Below are 22107 nucleotides of genomic sequence, written 5' to 3'. Positions count from 1 at the left end.
AAACGCAGGAGAACTTGTACTGTACTACTAAAGTTGAGAAAATCCTTCCCAATCACCTCAGGGCTGTCAAACTGCAGGCACCTAGAGCAAAACTACTAAGTAGTAGGATTTATAATACAGCTCAGAAATTCAAAGCAATACAAAATTACATAAGCCTCCCTTCCAAACTGCACAGGGGAAATGTTCTGTTTTGAAATCTTTGCTGGACTGAAGGAAAAGCAAGCGAGCTGGGAAGGAGAGCAAGAGGTCAGGGTGGCAGCTGGGAAGTCGAGGCCCTGAGGCAGGAGCTGCAGGTGGTCTGAGTCTCTCAGAACAGGACTCCAGCAAGACTCCTGCAAGGAAATATTCCCCCAGAGCCCCAAGCCGACCTGAGCGGCTATTAGAGGAGCAACGGGTAAGGCAGGCCCAGCCAGAGACAGCACCTGAGACGCACCAGCACCTGTCTCCGTGAGTGCCCCCCGCCCCGCCGTGCTTTCATGGAAGAGCAGCAGAAGCTCCCTGCCTCACCCCCATTTGGCCCAGCGGGAGTCTGGGTGAAGAAACAGCCAGTGGACCAGGGTGGTTTATTGTCCCGAGAACCCAAGAGCAGCGTCGGCCCACGGGCGTCAGCCGTAGATGGCAGCGGGGACAGGATCAAGAAGCCAAAGCCATTCAGGTGTGTCCACACAGGGAGCCTCACAACTGCTGTTGTCGTAACGTCGAGATCATGCTAAGAACCCCTGGAGCCAAGATCATCCTTACAAAGACTAAAAAAAGAATGAGAGAGAAAACAAGAGTCTTGACTAAGATTTTACTGAAGAAAGACTGCGTTTTAATTGAGATGTAACTGAATTTATCTTCAATCAGAAAGACACAGTTTTTTGTTTTTTGGGTTTTGTGTGCATGTGTGTTTTTGAGACGGGGTCTCACTATACAGTTCAGGCTGGCCTTGAGCTCATTTTGTAGCCCAGGCTGGTCTCGAATTCACAATGATTCTCCTGCCTCAGCCCCCTAAGTGCTAGAATTACAGGCGTGCGCCATCGTGCCTGTCTAGAAAGACATAGTTTTCTATTACCAAGTAGAACTTGTGACAATGAGTTAATTTAATTCAATGATAGTGAATTAAAATCATTCCTTAGCCCACCTGACATTTATGATTGCAAAACTTCGTTCCTACATCATATTTCAATTTTTTGTTTCATTTTGTTTTTAGAGATAGGGTCTTGCTATGTAGCCCAGGCTGGCCTTGAACTCATTACATAGCCCAGGCTGGCCTTGAATTCTCAGCAACCCTCCTGCCTTAGCCGCCTAATTTCTGGCATTACAGGCATATACCATTCACACTCAGCTCACTGTTTAGTTTTATCTCAAATTTCAGAGTGACAGGCTTCATGCTTATTTTAAAGGAGTTCTACTTATCAGTGCAGAAGTCAGAATGAACCTTTCAGGCGCTGTGCAGTGGTGAGCATCGCGGTTGGGCCCCAGTCCCCATTCACCCTCCCTTCACCACGGAGTGGCCACAGCCCCTCCATCAAGACAGCAACCCGCCATCTGCGCAGGGATGGAGTGGGGAAGGCCAGGCTCAGGCAGCACTGGACACTACCCGGCAGAAGAGTCCATTCGGGCAGAGCCAGACAGCGCCGAGGACAGGCTCCTCTTTGGAGTGTGGGAAGGAAATGATCCCTTTCTGAGAAAAGCCCTGAGACAAGGAGCCAGGCTCAGACGAAAACTGATACCAGATGAGGCCAAGGAAAAAATATCGGCCAGTTCCTAAGTCAGCTCAGCCCCCAAAGCATCAACGCCTACGAACATTCTGCAGCTGGCTTAATCCAGCTCTTTCATGGTTCTACCCAGTTGGAGTTCGGTTTTCTGTTACACACAATCAAAAAAGCCCCAAACTATTACATGGAAGAAGGCCACTTTCTCAGTCCCTCAGTCTAACCGAACGAGGCCAGCAGCACCCCACAGTGAGTGCCTCCCGCTCCAGCGATGCCTGTTGTGGGAGGGATTCTTGAGAAAAACCACAGAGGAACAAAAGTGATGGGAACTAAAGAGCACATGTATCCCTTGTTTCCCATGGGTCATATTTTCTGCCCCTCTATCTGTGTGCTCCAGTGCCCCCTCCTCTCGTCCCTAGAAAGGGGGTGTGAGGAACGCATGAAGGCAGCCTCTGCAGCAGCTCCCTGCTCCCTTATAGGACTAAGAATGTGGCTCCCATCCTTCAGGGATGTTGGGGGGCTGCAAGAGAACGATCCATTTTGTACCTTCCGCTGCCAACTCACTCACACCAGGTGACACACAGAGAATGAAACAGTGCCAACTGCTTGTCCGCTCTGTCATGGGCATCAGGGCTGGCAGCGAAGCAACTGCCACATCCTCCTTGCACACCGGCAGCTCCCAGCTCTTCTGGTTGGGCCCAGCCCGGAGTTTGGGTGGAGCCAGTGGACAGGACCTGCCCTTATCAAACTGCAAATATTTGCTTTATAATGTGGCTGTTAAAAATAGCCAGCCGGAGACTGCAGTCAGCACTCTCTCCCAAGGCCCCTCTCCCACGAGCTGTTACTTCCTGCCTGTGGGCAGACACTGGCTGTGTTCAAAGGCGCCACCATTTTTAGAAGCCCCCTCTACACGTTGCCTTCGGGAATAGGTGGCAAATCACACACTGGCTGGTGCCTGGGGGACGAGTCATAGATACTGACTAGCATGTTCTTTTTTTTTTTAGTTCCAAGACTTGTGGCTCTAGGAAAGGTGGTCTAATTCCCAAACTATGGGTCACAAGGAAGCCTGGAGGCCCAGCTCCTGCTGCTTTGGAGACTTTAGGGCAGGGACAGGTTCGGAGCCAAGGAAGCTGTGAAAGTTTCCATCGAGTTGCTGAGCTGCAGGGAGAGGCCTGTGCTGCGTAAGGAAGACGGGCTCCTTCCTACTCTCACAGAAGGACGGGTTTTGGAAGCCGCATTAGAAGAGGGTCTGTGCTTGGAAGAATGATATCTAAGAGCTTTTCAAACTCTGCTGAGAGAACTCACAAAAACCACATTAAGAAAACAAACAATCCCATTCATAAAATGAGCAAAAGACATGGAGACATTGGACCAAAGAGATTTACCACGGCAAATAAACACAAGAAGAGATGCTCAACATCAATGGCCATTAGGTGAACGCAAACTAAGTCCATAGTGAGATATCATTACATACCAGTTAGAGCAACTAAAATTAAAAAAATAGTAGTAGTGCCAAATGCTGGCGAGACATGGGGAAACAGGGTCTCCTGTTTATTGCTGGTGGGAGAGGTACAGGTCACAGCCACTCTGGAAACAGTCTGGTAGCTCCTTGAAACACTAGCAACGTACTTTCCACATGACCCACCAATTGCGCTCCAGGCGTTTTATCCCAGGGAAATGAAAACTTCTGTCCACACAGTAATCTGTACACGAGTGTTTATAACAGCTTCATTTGCAATAGCTGAAAGCTGGAAACACCCAATGAGTCCCTCAGATGATGAGTGAATACTAATCAGTAATTTGGATTACCAGATACACGTATGCAAAATTGGTCAAAAAAAATTAAGCATGAACAACTACTTTGAAGATAACAATAGCAAAATAACAACTGTTGCTGAATTCATATCACCTTGGTTTTTGCAGTTGTGTATTGTTTCTAATGTTTTTTTATTCACTTTCAATACATATATTTCTCCAAATGATAAAACTGTCAATAGAAAACAGATTTGTGGTTAGTGGCTGTGGTTGCTGAAGGCTGGGATGGAGGGTGCTGGTGACTGAATGTGACCTAGGGGTAGCTGAGGAAGATCTTCAGGGTGATGGGGTTGTTCTCTATGCTGACTGCACCCTGGCTTCACAAATCTACATGGAGACAAAGTGGCATGGAGCTATCTACGTTGTACCGTTGTCAGATTCCTGGCTTTAATATGGCACTCTAATTACAGAGGGCATTGGTGCAGAGTACACTAGGTCTCTCTACTATTTTTTACAAATTTCTCTTTCTCTCTCTCTCTCTTTCTTTTTTAGTTTTTTGAAACAGGGTCTCACTATGCAGTTCCAGCTGGCCTTGAACTCACAGTGATCCTCCTGCCTCAGCCTCCTAAATACTGGGATTACACAGGCATGTACCACTACACCTGGCCTTTTTTCCCCCCAACTTCCTGAATCTAAAATTATTTTCTTAATGAAGATTTTTTTTTTTTTTTTTTGGTTTTTCTCCGGTACCGGGAACCGAACTCATGACCTTGCGCTTGCCAGGCAGGCGCTTTGCCGGTGAGCTAAATCCCCAGCCCAAAATTTTTTCTTTTAAAGAAAAAAAATGAAACAATAGTTCAAAATAAGATAATAGGAGGGTAACAATGGTTAATACATTGCATACTGTTACCTTTAAATTACTCAGCGTACAAGATATTGACACTTAATTGTCCAAACAATATTAGCATAAACCTTTCTTTCTAATGAAGAGAGATTAGTAGTATATCTTAACTATCTTATATCTATATATTTTTTCTTTTCTATTCCTTCTTTTCTTCATTCCCCAATCCCAGTTTCTCTTTCCTTTTGAAGTTTCTTCCCATTTTACAATATCTGTTGTACATTTTGGATCTTATTTACTCTTTCAGCTTCTCCCACTAGGGAGACAACACAATGTTTATACATGTGTCTCTGGTTTATTTCACTTATGAGTATGATATTGAGTTACATCCATTTACCCATAAAAATCTCTAGTTTATCCTTTTTTATGACTGAGTGGTACTCCATTATATAAAAAGACCACATCTTTTTTATCCATTCCTCAGTGGATGGGCATTTGGGTTGTTTTCAAGATCTTGCTATTATAAATTGTGCTGCTATAAACCTGGGTGGCACATATATCACTGTGGTATAATGCTTTTAATTCTGGGAAAACACCCAGAAGAGGAATAGCTGGGTCAAATGGGACCTCTAATCCTAGTTTTTTGAGGAATCTCCATCCTGATTTCCACAGTGGATGCACCAGTCTACACTCCCACCAACGGTGGAGAGGGGTTCCTTTTTCCCCACAGTCCCTCCAGCATTTGTTATTGATTGATTTGTTGATAATAGCCATTCTCTCCTGGGATGGAATCTCAGTGTTGTTTTAATTTGTATCTCTTGAATAACCAGTGATGCTGAGCGTTTTTTCAAATATTTATTTGCCTTTTTGTATTAATGAAGATTTTTTTAAAACCCTACAGAGGGTCTCTAGGCCAAAGCCAAATGAATACCACAAATTTCTCTGGTCTTGGCTCGTCAGTGTCGATTCTCCAGTTGTCCCCCATCACTGCCTGTATCTCCCTCGCCGGGGTCCTCTTTGTCACCTACTGCTCAAGTGGCTCCAGTGCAAACGTACAACCTGGGTGTAACAAAGTGGGCAACAAAGGCATCTCCGAGCCTCCCCGACTGCACTTGTGCAGGAATGCTGGAAGGATGGAGGATGGAGGCCAAGGAGCCTATGAAGGACGTGCAAATGGCATTTCCTTGCACGTGCCCTGGCTCGTCCCCTTCAAGCCCCGCCACGACTTCCCACAGCCTGGCAGCAACAGCCACTTCTCTGCAGGCCGCCCCCTGCCTTCCTGCCACCTCTGTGCCCAGCGTTTGCACAGACACACCCCTTGCTCCTACCACCCGCCAGTCGGCCGCTCCCCACATGCCCTGCCCTGCAGCGGGTCCTGGAAGACTTCAGAACTGGCTTCTACTGGGTGTCACTTCTGGATGCAAGCTGAGTTCTCACAGTGTTCTTATCCCTTCCCTGGCACCATCACAAGGTATGTCTCTGTTCCATATCACTGACAGTCTACAGGAGAAAGGCAGTGTCTCTCTCTTTCCAGAGCATTTCCCCCCAGCTTTAAAAAAATTTTAATATATTTCAAACATTTTCAAAATAGAAAAGAATGGTATAATGAACAGTATGGAAGTTTCAGCAAAATTGACCGCCTGTGGCAGAGGGGATAGCTGGGTAGCAGAGTACTTGCCTGGCATATATGAGGCCCTGGTTCCAATATCAAGCATTACCAAAGACAAATAAATGAAAATAAGCCACCATTTATTAAAACCTTGGCACTTTCCTCTCTACAAACTCAATAAAAATTTTATACAGATGCTCCTTGACTTAGGATGGGGCCCTATAATGATGAAACCCCTTATAAAATGAAATTTTCTAAGTCAAAAATGCATTGCATATCCTGAGTCTACTGACCACTGCAGCTTCGCGGCACAGTGCACTGCAGGTGACGGTCATCCGCCCGCAGTCAGCGGCTGACTGCAAGTGCTGTTGCGCAGCCTCTATGAATGTGAACTGCCTCTGCACCGCTCTAAAGCTGAAGAACCACAGGCCGAGGCTGTCTGCACACTGCCCTGGGCTGAAGAGTGCCCCCCCACACGCAAGCCTGTTCGCGGCCTGTGAATAGGACCCTATCTGGAAACAGGGTTTCTGGAGATTCGGTGCAGTTACATGCAGCTGTGGTAGAATACAGCAGGCCCTGATCCCGCAGCCAGTACCCAAACAATGAGGGAAACCTGGACAGAGACACACAAGCAGGTCATGTGACGATGGAGGCAAAGCCTGGAGGGCCCTGGCCACAGCCAGGGTACCGAAGAGAGCTGGCACCTCCCAGAAGCCGGAAGAGGCAAGGAAGGGCCCTTGTGTCGGTCTGCTTGCCCTCACTATGACAAGTTCCTGATAAGTAAATCATGCAGAGGAGAGGGCCCCTGGGGCCCGCAGTTCTGCAGGCTTCAGCTCACGGTGGTTGGCTCTGCTCCCTCCAGGCCACTCCAAGGCAGTGCGTCACGCAGGCGCCCGGGCAAAGCGACGCCTCACTCCTGGCTGGGGTGTGAAAGAGAGGGAAAGGGCCAGGGTCCTACCATCATCCTCTTCACGGTTGCCCTCCAGCTACTGGAGACCTCCCCCCTGGACCCCAGCTCCCAAGGGTTCTGTCCTTCCAAACAGCCCCAGGATAGACACCAAGCCTTCACCACGGGCCTCTGGGAGACTGTGCGGATCCATGCCACAGCACCCCTCAACACTCTGGGCCACGCCACCTTCCCCTCAGACTTGCAGACTCCAGAGCTGTGTGAGAATGAACACCTCTGTCAGCCGGCGGGACCCCATCACAATAGCCCTGGGAAACTAAGGCAAGAACCTCACACGCATGTAGATACAATGTGTGCAACATATGTAGCAAATGTATTCATTATGTATCATTACAACATACAAAATCAATGTACAATGTGAAATATAAAATAGATATTATGGCTCACGCCTATAATCCCAGCACTCGGGAGGCTGAAGCAGGAGGATCATTGTGAGTTCAAGACCAGCCTGGGCTACAGAGTGAGCTCAAGGCCAGCCTGGACTGCACATCGAGACTCTGTCTCAAAAAGACAAAAATGAAGGGGCTGGGGATTTAGCTCAGCGGCAAAAGCGCCTGCCTGGCAAGCGCAAGGTCGTGAGTTCGGTTCCTGGTACCGGAGAAAAACCAAAAAAAAAAAAAGACAAAAATGAAATAAAATAAAATAAAATAGATATTAATAGAGCTACTCCTATAGCTACAAGTTTTTTACGGAACCATTTGAAAGCAGGCTATTGTCATGGCACTTTACCTCTGAATATTTTAGAATAAATCTACTAAGAATAAAGACATTCCCTTATACAATGTCATCACACTAAAAAGATGGTACTCTGACTGAACGTGGCAGCGCCAGCCTTGTGAGGGGCAGAAGGGAGCACTGTGAACAGGAGACCAGCCTGAGCACTTTAGGGAAACCCTGTCTCAAAACTTTAAGAGTAAGGGTTGCGGCTAGGGATGTACCTTGGTGCTTCCTGGTCACAATTCCTGGTAACAGGAGAAAAATGTTACATTGATACCTTATTAACGGCTTTACAGCTTTTTTTAAAACTCCAAATCTGATCAAGTATCATTCCTTATATTAAATGATCATGTTTCTATAATCTTCTTATTCTGTAATAGTTTCCTGCCTTTTTGTCTTATTTTTCCTTTCTACACATTAACATTTTCTAAGAGTTCAGTCTTTTTATATGTTACCTCCAAGCCTGGATTTGTCTGATTGCTTCACGATTAGATACAGGTTAAATACATGTGGCAAAGAACTGTAAGGGTGACATCGTGTCCTTCTTAGTGTATCACATCAAAATGCACACCATGACATTTGATTTGATTACAGCATTTACTGGTAATGTTAAATTTAGGAGAGATTTTTTTTTTCGGTACTGGCAATCGAACTCACGACCTTGAGCTTGCTGGGCAGGCGCTGTGCCACTGAGCTAAGTCCCCATCCCCAAATTTGCTTTTTTTTTTTTTGGTACCGGGAATCAAACTCAGGACCTTCCACTTGCCAGGCAGGCACTTATGCCACTGAGCTATATCCCCGGCTGGTAATGTTAAATTTGATCATGTGTTTAAAGTGGAGGATGGTATCTTATTGTACTCCCAGTACTCTAGGGCTTGTGAGTCCTTAAAATGTTTACTGAGTAAATGAATAAGTGAATGACTTATGAAGTACAATGGTCTGTATTGAATCTGAAAGTTTACAAATTTGGCAACATCTGCAGCTTATTAACCACCCACATCAGCTCTTACTAATCACAGACATCACTGGGTTACCGTGGCTTTGCCACCCCCACTTCTGCAATGTTAATATTTTGCACAAAAATGTGAAACTATTGTGTAAGCAGAGAGGCATTAGCTTGTATTCAGCTGTGAACTTAGGTGCTTTGGGACATAGTTATCAAAATAGCTCACAGAATACTTTTTTTTTAAAAAGGCAAACCGTATCTTACTACTTAAATACCATAATTTTCTTCAAAATTTCATAGTCCCCTTAAAACCCCAGGGTTATGGACTATAAATCAATTTCTACCCACCATGTATAGTCACAGGCCAATATTTCTCAAAGATATTCAACTTCAATCAAACCCTTAAAGGGACTGTTGAGAGGTTAGATCATGAATGATTTTCAAATATCAAAAGCTTTTGTTACAGAACCAACAACGAAGCCATATGATGTAGCTAACTCTTTTGAACATGTAACTACCAGCAGCTACAGATCCATACATGGCAAAGTGGCTTCTGATTACCATAAGAGAAGCTGGTTCTCACACACAGTGAGAAATCTCTTCTGCGATAAGCACTCCATAGTTTTGGCTGCCCGCGTACTGGGGGAAAGCTGATGACTGCACTAACTGGCTCACTCTGAGCCAGCTCCACACGTTCACTATGGGGCAGGCAGAACCACACAGTAAAGCAAGTCGATGAGCACCCCGCCTCGGTGTGCAAGGAAGCGTAGCACGTGGCTAAGGGAGACGCAGTGGCACTGAGTTACTATGTAGGAAAATGCAGTGCACAGCCAGGCAGCACTGTAGGACTGCACCTATGTCCGAACTTCACTCTGGGCGTCACAAGGACCACTGCGTCACACTGAGAGGGGTGTCACCTAGCAACGGGATTAAAAGGAAAGGCTCAGGAGCCAAAGTGTCTGGGTTCAAGGTTCCATTCTATTGCTCATTAGCTGTATAACTTCTGCCACATTATTTGGCTCTTCTAGGTCTCAGTGTTGCCATCTGTAAAGTGGAAATAGTACCTTATAGGGTTGTGAGATTTATATGAAAATATATACACATACACATATATAGCTTAGAATAGATATATACACATCTATGTATATATGTGTATGTGTTGTTTTAGCACATATTATGCACCCAGGAAATATTGGCTATTGCTGGTGTTTTTATCATCAACACTTAGAGAAAATAAAGCAAGGGAAGATAAAAAGGAGACTTGTAGGGACATGCCTGGTCTCTTCAAAGTCTTGAAATGCTGCCAAGAAGCGGAGAGATTAGACGATTTGTTTGACCCTGGAAGCAGATATCAAAGAGTGTAAATTACAGGAATTCGGATATGGGCTCCATATGTAGGGAACATCATCTTAATGGCCAGAGTTAGTTAAAGATCAAAGGCTTGCTTTGAATGGGAGGCGCCCCACGTGACTGGGGAATTCAATCCCACCCTTTGGGATGATCCTTTGGGATTTAAGAATTAGCTGTGTGATTGAGTCTGAAGACTCAGAAGAATGTAGTCTATAATCAGATACATCAGTTAAACCATCAAGAAGAATTTTAAGAAATGATTAAAATCTAGGAAGCCCAATGCAAATAGAAACGCCTCTGTCTGTGGCAATCCTGCCCTACTTCACATCTCACAGATCTACTTGTCAGTCATCCTTTCCGTTTCCACCCAGGGCCCTCCAGGACTGAGATCAGTAAAGAGACTGCATTCTGGATAATACACGCAGATGCACATGTAAAAAGCATAAGGCAGGGCTGGGGATTTAGCTCAGCGGCACAGCGCCTGCCTGGCAAGCGCAAGATCATGAGTTCGATTCCTAGTACTGGAAGAAAAACAACAGCACCAAAAAAGCATAAGGTACCACATCTTTGGAATTTAAATCCTAAAATTACTCATGTGTATGATAAAAAGCACACAGAGCCAAGTTGTCCTGAGAAATCTAGGAAAGCACCAGCCGGCACCTGCCTCTTCCTAACCCAGGCGCAGTTTGCCTCCAGCGCTGGAACAGACACTGCTTCCTTAGTTCAGCCCTAGACAGGGGCGTTGGCTTGAAGTTAAGTGCAAAGTTGTGCAAAATATTCCAGCAGTGAACTCCATGGTGAGAAAAGCCATTGTGCTAATGCAGATGAGACCTCACGTGACCCCCTAATTCTCACTTTAGGACACGTCCTCAGTGGGAACAGTGTCAGGCTGCATTGGCTGGACCCCGTACACTGCTAATTTGTCCATTTCTTCTCTTTTTCCTATTTCTCCCAGTCACTTCAGTATCTGAAGCTGCTGGCGTTAAATGTACCCTTGGAACATAAAGGTGCAAACCGAGGCTGAGTCCACGGTTTGTTTCTACGACTCCTCCCAGGCCTGGGCGATGATCTTCACTTACGTAGTACCTTGTTTCTTCTGCAAAAGGCAGCCCTTATTTGGGGGCACTGTCCCTCTTGCCCACAGCCAGGGCGTCTAGGACGCCACCTGCCATATGCTTCCCTGGCCACCCAGGTGGACGCTGACCTGAGCAGCGTCAACCCGAGGCCCCTGTGGCAACTCTCAGTCCTGCAGGGCGTGGCCAGGCTGAAGGAAGACAGTGAACAAGGAGGCAGTGTTGGTGGGGAGACAGGGCTCCTGCCTTCTTTTTGCTTAGGTGCCTTTACATGACTTATAATAAAAGGAATTTTACTATGGCCACCAAGAGTTTGATTGCTGCACCTGCCCCAACTTCAATGATCCCAAGCAAAGGAGAGAACACAGAAAGAGGCTTGGGCACCCTGTCTCACGCTTGTCAGGGCACATGTCTAGAAACATGTTCACTGTCAGACAAGTGCCATCGGGCTCTGCCAAAGACGGTGAGCTGTTTTTGATCCTTTCAAATTGTTTAGACTATTCCACTGGCACACATGCTGCTGCCAGCTGCTTTGATGAGATCTCATTTTGTTTTCTGCCTCTGTCTTTCAGAGGCATTGAGAAAGGCTTTTATTCACCACAGCAAACACCTACTGAGTGCATATTCAAAGTCAGATGCTGATGAGGGGTTGTGGTGGTTAAGCTTCACTGTCAACTTGATTGGTGTTGGAGCCACCTAGAAGATTGAATGTGTGACCTTGGATACAATATCTGGTCCCTGGCCCCTTGCTCTCTGGCATTGTTCCTGCTCTGCTTCCCAGGAACCATGAAGTAAAAGCATCTTTGCTCCACAATGGCCTTCTGCAGTGATGTTCCTCTCTTGGAGCCAGCCATCCATGGACTGAATCTCTTGAAACCATGAACCAAATAAACCTCTCCTCCTTTAAGTTCTGGATGTTGGGTATTGTGTCCCATCCCAGGAAAGCTGACTAAAGGCAAGTATGAAGGACACCAGTCAAATGGATAAAAGTAGTCCTTGACATCAGGGGCAACCCACAACCTAAAGGCTTCTTGAGGCCTGAAGCTTCCCAAAGACTCCAGAAAACCTGTAACAGAGCTGCTGCAACTGACCAGACTAGAGAGGACGGGGGCTGAGCTGGGAGAGAAGACGGACAAAAGGGCATCCACTTGAGGCAGAATCAGAAGCCCAGGCGGTGGACTGCCGGGAAAGAGTAGAGAGGAAAGGCCGTGGTCACCTCCAAGAAGGCCCAGAACCTCAGAACCACGTTGCTCTTAGTCCGAGGCTCATTCTCACAGTCGTGCAGTAACCTCTTTCCCACCGTCTCTCATTACCTTTGTTTCAACAGGAAAGGTCATTCTGATTAGGAGAAGAGACTTACTGCGCACTCATAGTGCACGCCAGGCCCTACGCCTACAGGCTTGGAGTACCTGCTTGGAGTTTGAGAGGAGGTCAAGACCAATTCATGTCCAAGACCTCAAATGATTTACCAGATGAGCAAGAGTGGTGGGTCTGTCCCAGAGAATAAGAAAGACCACCTACTGGGCTTCTCAACGTGATCAGAAGCAACGAGATGAACGTTGACGATGGAGATCCTGCACCTACACAAGTCTCAATATGCGTCACGTGGTTTGAGATGCCAAACCCAGCTCTGGTACTGCCTCACACTGCACCGTCTATGTCCTGCGAGCAACTAAAAACTCCGGAAACAGCCAGTTTGTTAATCAGAAGTTCAAAGGCAATAGCAGTCTAAAAACCACAGCCCAAGGGAAAGTCAGAGAATTATGACAGACATTTTTTCATTATGTTAAAAATCATGAAATTGGCCTCCTTTTCTCATGTTGTGTCTCTCTTTCTTTCTCGAACCAACTGTTTTCTCCTAGGTTTTCTGTTGTCTTTTCTCCTTCACTCCTTCACTTGTCATTTTAACTGGGTTATATTTTAAATGTTTATGTATATGTGTATGTGTGCATTTACATATATGTACACCTACATATGTGTAGGCATTGGGAATCAATCCCAGGGCCTCGTGCCTGCTATGCCACTGTGCTTACTGTACATCTTGAGCACATAATGTGTGCCTTGAATAAAGTTTTATGCTTCATATTTTACTGAGATATAATTCACAAAATACAAAATTAAATGCACATACAATAAAATTCGCCTTTTCAAAAATGTACAATTCAGTAGCTTTTAGTATATTCATAGAGTTGTGCAACTATCAACACTATAATTCCAGAATATTTTCACCTCCCCAAATGGGACTCCACATTCCCTACAGTCCCTCCCCATCCCGCCCCCGGGAATAATTTTTATTTTTTATTTTGAGACAGCATCTTGCTAAGCTTCACAGGCTAGGCTCAAACTTCTGATTCTCCTGCCTCAGCCTCCCAAATAGCTGGGATTGCAGATGTGCGCCACCATGGCCAGGTGTCACTGATTTTTAGCAAACCCAAGGGATCTACCTATTACGGGAAGTGTAGCCGCAGAAGGTTTTAGGTGACCAGTGAACGACTGTATAGTGTGTTTCATTCTTTAAAAACCAATATCTGGGGCTGGGGGTTTAGCTCAGTGGCACCGTGCCTGCCCAGCAAGCACAAGGTTGTGAGTTTGACTCTCGGGACCAGAAAAAAAAACAAAAATAAAAAATATAAAAAATAAAAACCAATGTCTGACCAGATCAGAAAAATCAAAACCCGAAGTTCCTCCAAATGTGCACTCATTGGCAGTATTTCCCCAGGACCTATCAGGTAGTCAGACTTCATTTCTGGGGGTGTCTGTTTATGCCAATGAAGTCAGTTTTCTTTTAAAGCTCTAGTCAGTGATTACCTAGCTCTCCAGCTGCCCTGAAACCTGCTTTACCTGTGAATGTGAGCACCAGAAAAGAGTATGGCTTGTCCCCAAGCATCAGAATTCATGCTAGCACCCAGCCACCATCTCGTCCAGGCCCTGGCATGCGTGTCCTTGTGTGGAACTTCTCTCCCTTCCAGAGTCCACGTGTCCATGGCGACCTCTGTGAGCAAGCCAGCAAAGGCCTGGCAGTGGGACCGTTCCAAGAACACAAGGGACTCCAGGACAAGTCTAACACAAGGTCAGCCCTGCGCCAGCCCGGAGAGGGCAGCTGGGAGCCCCATAGCTAAGGTGACGTAGTGCCCCTGCAGGCCCGGGGACAGGCAGCAAGCCCAAAGCCTCTGCCAGGACTTGTTGACATGAGTGCGGGCGAGCTCTGCGTGTGGGTGTTTCTGTGACATTGCCAAGGAAGTTCACTATGATCCAATCTGCCTTGTTTCTTTTCTGTATTTCAGCAAAATATTGCTCCACCCAAGCTCCTCCCCAGCACTGTCCGTGGTCAGTAGTAGTTCAGGTCTGTGGTGAGGCCGCTCCGGCATTTCCCCCAACTCTCCCTCCATGAGAGTCCTATTAAGATGTGAGGCACTTGCTGGACCCCGCTGCCCACCACCCCAAGTCTTTTAGGACCAGGTTAGGCTTTCTTGCTCCTCCCCACACCACTAATTTTGGAGGTAATTTGGGTGGCAGCTACCCAAAGGCCACCAAATCCGAGAGTAAAGCGTCTCACTCTGTCCCTGCAGCCCCCCAGCCTGCAGAGGGGACAGACTCTAACAAAGGCTTGTGGACGAGGCATCCTGCAAAGGTGGAGGGACTTGGAGAAAATGCTGCACATTCCTGATCGACCTGTTTCCGGCTGCTGCTTTCCTGGATGGTTTTCTGCTCTTAGCACTTAGCAAGAAGAAAAGGAAAGAAGGAAGAGGATTCTGGAAATCAGGACTTGGCTCTTGGCCTGCTGTCCCTTCTCTCCTCTGCAGATCCCCTCCGATTTCAGATGCAGGCTTGGGACACAAGCTGAGCCCAGGCCAGCCTGGCTGGGTCACAGTGACCAGCACTGAATAAGGGGCCACTACCTGCCACTGGTGACCGGCTTCAGGGAGGAGTGGACAGGACTGTCTGGACGGTGCCTTGACAACAATCAGTGTAAGACCCCGGGCGGGAGGAAGGGAACTGGAAGAGGTACCTGGAAAAATGGGCGCCAGAAGGAAACACTGGAAGGAGAATATGTTTGCTCCTTTTTTTAATGCAAAGGATGTTCTAGAAGAGGCCTCCCAGACAGAATCCTCCTCTGAACAAACAGTTGCAGATAAGACCAGGGGGATGAGAGGAATTTATCATTTCTCCAGCAGAACGTGTCAAGAAAAAAATAAATTTAGAAGGAAAGAATATATTTCTCATCTAAATGAAAGAGAACGAGAACCCAATTTACGAGGGAGGGGGATAAACACGTCCAAGAAGGAAGCAGACACAAATTCCTCCTATGACTCCTTCACTTTGGACGTTGTGAGTGAAGACAGCTTTAAGAGAACAGAAGACCCCTCGAGCAGGTGCAGAAAGGAGTCACCAACCCTCCCACAGCAAGGCACGAGGAAAAGCCTGACCAAAGGCATGTCCCCGCAACTTCGCCTCAACCTTCTGAATGAAGAACTGGCAGAACTCAACATGAAATGTAGAAAAATAGAACAGGAATTTGAAAATGCTGAAAAAGAACTTTTGAACTCCAAAAAAGAGGCCTCCACAAAATCCCTCCATTTTCAAGAAACAGGGACAGATACTTTGAAGAAAGACTGGGAACTTCGAGCTTTAAAGAATGACCTATCTGAAAAAACAACAAATGTTAAAAACTTAACTGAAGAGCTCCAGCAGGCCAGAGAGGCCATCCGCAAGCTGAGCCTAGAGAACAGAGGTCTGAAAGAAGCCGTGAGGAAGCTGGCGCGTCAGACTGAACTGGGAAACGCACTCCTGCAAGTAGACGTGAAGTCGTACTATGAACTAGAAATGGAGAAGATTCGCAGTGAGCTTGATGCCATCAAGAGCGAGCTGAGATCTGAGCAGAACCTGCAGGCGAGAAACACCGGCGCCCTGGAGCTGCTTCGGAAACGCCTGGCTGCAGTGCGACGCCCATCAGGCTCCTCCGAGCACTCGGCTGGGGAATTTTTTTAAACTTAGAAAAGCCTTTCATCAGGCAAGTCATTGAGTCAAATCAATGCTACTGTACTATCTTTGGGTACCAACAAGTGTGTAATAGAAATAATTTTCTCTTTTGGCGAAGCAGAGTATCTATAGATCATATAGCTCTTAGCTTCAAAGTATCTGCTTACTCTTTCCGATGAAGTTATTGCAAGACTCCACATGCAAATGAAGTTTCAGAAATCATATATATATTGTATATATATTTAACTCAGAACTACACAGGGATTCGGCAGAGTGCTTATGAATACAAATCAGTCGTTTTTGTGACCTTGCAAGCAATATGTTCTTGGCCCATTAATATTCTCCCGTTTGAGTTCATTGTGGTTCACGATAAAAACCGTGCTCACGTGCATAAGCATAAAAAAGAAGTGAGCTAACCGCCGCCATCAGGAGATCTATGACTCCAGCACTGGAGTCATCTGCATAGGTTTAAACCATTAAACAACTTCCTGTTCTGTCTGTGTGTGATTTCCTTCTGGTCCATGTGCTGACATTTTACCTTGACCTTGATCTTATCTTTTTAGCACTTCCATTCCACTTCCTCTGCCCTGCTTAGGTCAGCTTCTGTCTGGAAGTTCCCCAGATTCCCTGCCAACTCCCTTTGGCCTCAGGTTGATATGCTCCTCCTGGGGCTCACCTGAGCTGCACCCCACCCAGCTCCCCTGGGACCTGGAAACTACCTCCTCCAGAGTCTCAGGACAAGCCCCGTCTTGTTTCTGCAGCTGAGGTTGTCATCTCACTTCAGGGTCAGTCTCCCCGCTTATCCCCAGCCCAGCCCAGCCCAGCCCAGCCTGCGGACCAGGGTCACCAGCCCCAAGCGGGGGACAGTGTCCCCAGCCACAGATGGCCGAGATCGCCTACCCACTGTTTGTGTCGGGAGCACATCGGAAGAGCTGGCAAGGTGTGGGTGTTCTACTTGGGACTGACTTCCCCGGGAGAGCAGTGCGAAGCGCCCAAGGCGGTCTCGCCGGCGGCGGCCCTGCCGCAGCAGAGCTGGGCGGGGTCCCCAGAGGCAGCGCGAGCGGGAGGTCGGAGAGGTCGGGTGCAGAGGGCCCGTTGACCGTCCGGCGACGGCGGCGCTGCTTTACTCTGGCGTTTAAACCCTGGCCTCGAGGAAACCACCAGGAGCGGGCGGAGATCTCAGCCTTCTGGGTCCTCTTGTAACCCCGCGGGGCTCGAGGCGGCCCAGCCCCGTAAACCGCACGGGGCCCGGTCCGCTGCTGCCCCCTGGCGTCGAGAAGCCGCGCTCACAGGGCTCCCGGACGGAGAGAGCCGGGTTCGGAGCCAGACGGGCTGCAGCTGGACCCTCCCTCGCCCCGCTCAGTGAGGACGGAGACCGCCCCGCCGACGCGGGCCTCCCTGTCCCGGCCACCCGCGCCCGCGAGAGCGTCGGGCCTGGCTGTCGGGTCGTGGGTGCGCCCGATGCAAAGCCGAGGCGTCCGGACCCCGCGCTCCGGTGCGGGACCTCCGCCTGTGCGACAGGCAGGGGGCCCGGAACACAGAGCGGGCCTGGAGCCCCTGCGAGTCGGGCGCTGTGCCAGGGACTTTACCTGTAACCCGATGCTCCAGGCCCCCGCGAAGCCCTACTATGAAGCCTTCCTCACATTTAAAGAAACTAAGGCTCGGGTTAAACAGCTTGCCCACAGTCGCGTGGGTGTGCACGGGAGAGCGCGTGCAGACCGGGTCTGCGCGTAGGTACCGTCCGGGTTCCCCGGCTGTCAGTATGCACTGTTCTGTACTGACCGCCCGCCTCACGTCACAAGCCAGACACAAACAGAGATCCCTTAGGGGTCCTTAGTCACTACTGTCCATCTACATGCCGTGGTCTCGCGTCTCTCAACCCCCAGAACTGACTGACAGTACCTATGGTTCCCCAGCTGTGGTCCCCTGGCCAGCAGCTTCACCCCCACCACAAGCTTGGTAGCAAAGCACTGCCTTGGAGGCAGACACCAGGCCCTCGAATCTACTGCAGCCTTAGTCCTGGTCTTTCCAGCCTCCATAATTGTGAGCAATAAATTTATTTTAAATTTTTGTACATTACAGGGGCTGGGGGTTTAGCTCAGAGGCACAGCGCCTGCCTGGCAAGTACGAAGTCATGAGTTTGATACCCGGTACTGGAAAAAAAAAAAAAGTATATACATTACGCAGTATAAGTATTATGCTATAGTAGCAAGTTCTAACTAGAACACATACATTCAGAAAACTACAAAAGACTGTTGAGAGAAATTAAAGATCTAAATAAATGGAAGGACAGTCCATGTTCATGGATTAGGAAGCTCACCATGGTTAAGATGACAATATTCCTCCGATTGATTTGGTTTGGTTTTTCGTTTTTTTCTCCGGTACCGGGAACCGAACTCACGACCTTACGCTTGCCAGGTAGGCGCTTTTGCCGCTGAGCTAAATCCCCAGCCCCTCCTCCAATTGATCTACAGATTGAATGCAGTCAGTCTCTATCAAAATCTCACTTGGCTTTTTTGTAGAAACAAACATGCAGATCCTAACATTTGTATGGAAACTCAAGGGACCAGAATATCTTGAACAGTCTTGAAAAACGTAACAAAACAAAAAACTTGGAGGACCCATACTATCCAATCAAAACTTACTACAAATTAAGAGTCCCCAGGACAGTGCGGGGCTGGTAGAAGGTCAAACATAAACAGAATGGGACAGAATCAACTCTTGCTCCGAACGATTTCGTGGAACAGAATCAAGATCCAGAAATAAACCCACAAATTTATGGTCAATTGATTTTCAACAAGGGCACCAAGACAATTTAATGAATAAAAGAATAATCTTTTCAACAAATGGTGCTGAGACAATGGTCTATAGGCAAAAGAAGTCAAACTTTATTGTTTTTTAGATAGGATTTGAGGGTAACTCCCAGGAGTTTATGTGTTGAAATTTAATATTGTAAAGTATTTAAGGCGTGAAAACTTACTGTGATTATAATGTTTAAGAAGTGGTGGCTTTGGGAGGTGATTAGGATTAGATAAGGTCATTGAGGTAGAGCCCCAAGATAGAATACTGGCAGCTGTATCAGAAGAGAAAGAGACAGGTACACATGCATACTCTGCCTCTGGCCCTGTGAGGTCCTGCGCCACCGCAGGACTCTGCAGCAAGATCACTGCCAGATGTGAGCCCTGAACCTCTATCACTGTGAGGTAGATGCTTCTTTTTTTCTGTAGAAAGTTACTCAGCCTCGGATGTTGTTATAGTAATGCAAAACACCGTAACAGATCCTTACCTCATACCATATTTTAAAAATTAACTAAAAATATCAAGATCTAAATGTAAGAGTCAAAACTATAAAACTTTTGGAAAAAACATATGCATAAATCTTCATGACCTTAAATTACACAATAATTTCTTAGCTCTGGTTGTAAAAGCACGAGTGACAAAGGAAAAACTAGAATAAATTGAACATCATCAAAATTTTAAATTTCATGTTTCAAATGGCAATTTCAAGGAAATGCAAAGACAGCCTGAAAGTGAGAGAAAATTGCATATTGATAAGGGACTTGTATCTAGAATACATAAAGGACACTGTGAAAATGAAAGTCAACTGAATTTTTTTTTTTTTGTCTTTTTGAGACAGGGTTTCCATGTGCAGTTAAGGCTGGTCTTGAATGCACTTTGTAGCCCAGGCTGGCCTAGAACTCGCAACGATCCTCCTGCCTCAGCCTGCCAGGTACTGGGATTACAGGCCTGCACCAAGGATTTATAGACATTCCTTTGAAGATATACTAATGACCAAGGAGCATGTGAAATAATGTTCAGCATCATTAACCACAGAGAAATACCAATCAAAACCACAATGACTATCCACTAGCAATGAACCCCCAAGAAAGAAATCAGGAAAACAATCCCATCCACAGTAGCTTAAAAAAAAAAAAAAAAAAAAACTCCACAAAACTAGGACTTAACCAAGAAAGAGAAAGATCTCTGTAATAAACACTGTATCACTCTGAAAAATAGAGACTGAGGAGAACATCACAAAATGGCAGGCCCTGCTCCTGTACAGGCAAAGCCAATACTGGCTAAATGGTCATATTACCAAAAATGATACGTAGATTTAACACAATCCCAAAAGATTCTTCACAGGATAGAAAGCACAATCCTAAATTTACATGGAACCAGAAGAGACCCAGAATAGACAAAGCAACCCTGAGCAACAGGAACAGACCAGAAGACACCACAGTCCCAGACATGAAGGTACTACAAAGCTATGGAAACACACCTGCAGTTCAAGGGAAGGGAGGACACAGAGACGCCCCCGGCACCGTCACCACCTGATCTCCAGCAAAGGGGCTGGAAAAGGACACATCGGAGAACAGAGAAAGGGCAGCCTCTTCAACAGATGGTACACGGGAAACTGGCTATGCACATGCGGAAGAACAAATTAGACCCATGGCTCTCACCCTGTACTAAAGTCAAATCAAAATCAATCAGAGACCTACATATAAGAACAGAAACACCCAATCTGCTGGAAGATAAAATAAGTAAAACTCTTGAAGACATAAGCATGGCAGGAAGTTTCTAAACAGAACTCAAGTGCATAAGAATAACACCAATAGTCAACAAATAGGATTATTTCAAATTTAAAAGCTTCTGCATAGCAAAGTAACCAGCCAGAGTGAAGAGAAAACCAACAGAATGGGAAAGAAAGTTTTTGTCTGCCTACTACTCAGAGAACTAATACTGAGATTATATAAAGAACTCAAAATTTTAGGCCCTCAAAAATAAAAGATCCTATTATTATTATTATTATTATTATTATTTCTATTACTGTTGTGGTACCTGGCACCATTTTAAAAGATCCAATTAGAGCTGGGCTTGGTGGCACACCTCTGTAATCCCAGCACTCGGGAGGCTGAGGCAGGAGGATCGTTGCAAGTTTGAGGCCAGCCTGGGCTACAAAGTGAGCTCAAGGCCAGCCTGAACTGCACAGTGAGACCCTGTCTCAAAAAGACTAAATAAATAAATTTAAAAGATCCAATTAAAAAAATAGACAAATGAAACAAATAGGCCTTTCTCAAAAGACAAGACACAAATAGATAGTAGTTACATGAAAAAACATTCAGCATCTTTAGCTATTAGACAACTACAAAATGGTAGGAATGTAAACTACTTCAACCACTATGGAAATCACTAAGGAGATTCCTTAAAAGTAAAAGAAGAAATTCCACTGGACTCAAATATACCTTTCCTAGGTATCTTCCCAAAAGAGTTAAAGACACCATATCACAGTGACACGTGCTTACCCAGGTTTATAGCAACAGAACTCAAAATAGCTAAATCTTGGAAGTGCTGTATGCCCATCAATAGATGAACAGATAAAGAAAATGTAATGTATGAGAAGCCCGAAGTATAAATAATTTAAAGAACAAAATAAAAGGTAGATGATAGAAAATAGGTAGACTCGGAGGGCGTGGGAAGGGGACCTGAGGACTGGGCAACAGAAGGCAACAGGCGGCAGGAAGTGAGAAGGATCAGGCTGCCGCATGTACACGTACCAGTCCTCACACGAGTGTGTTTACCACATACTGCGAGCAGATACCAACAAACGGGGAGGGAACTACGGTAACACTTCGCACCACAGCACACTACAGCAGCTGTAACAGGGATTTAAGACTGACACTCTGCACAGGCGCGGACATGGAGAAACTTAGCATCCCCGTCCCCTGACGGCCAGAGTGCGAAGCAGGGCCATGGCTTTGGAGGACGGGTTTTCGATAGCCTCTGTCAGGTCAGTTTGGGGCCCATGAGTCTACATTATTTAGATTCTCTATCGTTTTTGTTTTTCTCTGTTTGATCACATTTGCACAACTAATCTCATTCTGACCACTGCTGCATAAAGTTATATGAAAACTTCATTTGCATTATTTAATGTAATAATTAGTTCATTATTAATTTATTTCTTTGCCTCATTTAGGACTTCGGTTCAAGCTTGTCTGACATGGATCATATAAATCTAGGTTCTTTTGTTAACAGTCACCTTTTATGGTTTTGCCCACACTTTAGTTATCATGGAGACAACTAAATACATAATTAAATTATTTTTATATAGACAAGTGTCATAAACTGGGCATGGTGATGCACTCCTGTAATCCCAGCACTTGGGAGGCTGAGG

The 22107-nt window shown here is 46.3% G+C and overlaps 2 protein-coding genes across 4 annotated transcripts in view; one reads left to right on the top strand and one right to left on the bottom strand.

Annotated features, from left to right (window-relative positions):
- Shroom3 (shroom family member 3) overlaps positions 1 to 22107 on the bottom strand; it is a gene marked incomplete in the record, with an annotated part of 287861 nt that overhangs the window by 214324 nt on the left and 51430 nt on the right.
- Positions 13943 to 16429, top strand: LOC102014275 (coiled-coil domain-containing protein 160-like). 3 transcript variants are annotated; one of them, XM_005388185.1, is made up of 2 exons: positions 13943 to 14025; positions 14525 to 16429. In XM_005388185.1, the coding sequence occupies exon 2, from the start codon at positions 14973 to 14975 to the stop codon at positions 15942 to 15944; it is 972 nt and encodes a 323-aa protein (XP_005388242.1). In that variant the 5' UTR covers positions 13943 to 14025; positions 14525 to 14972; the 3' UTR covers positions 15945 to 16429. The 3 variants fall into 3 exon arrangements, with proteins under 3 accessions (XP_005388242.1, XP_005388243.1, XP_013371664.1); XM_005388186.2 differs by having other exon boundaries at positions 13973 to 14075; XM_013516210.1 differs by having other exon boundaries at positions 13994 to 14075; positions 14240 to 16429.

This window comes from Chinchilla lanigera, unplaced genomic scaffold (genome assembly GCF_000276665.1).
Source record: "Chinchilla lanigera isolate Chin_1 unplaced genomic scaffold, ChiLan1.0 scaffold00032, whole genome shotgun sequence".
Classification (NCBI taxonomy): Eukaryota; Metazoa; Chordata; class Mammalia; order Rodentia; family Chinchillidae; genus Chinchilla; species Chinchilla lanigera.
The sequence above is the reverse complement of the archived record's forward strand: the minus strand, read 5'-3'. Positions and strand labels throughout refer to the sequence as shown.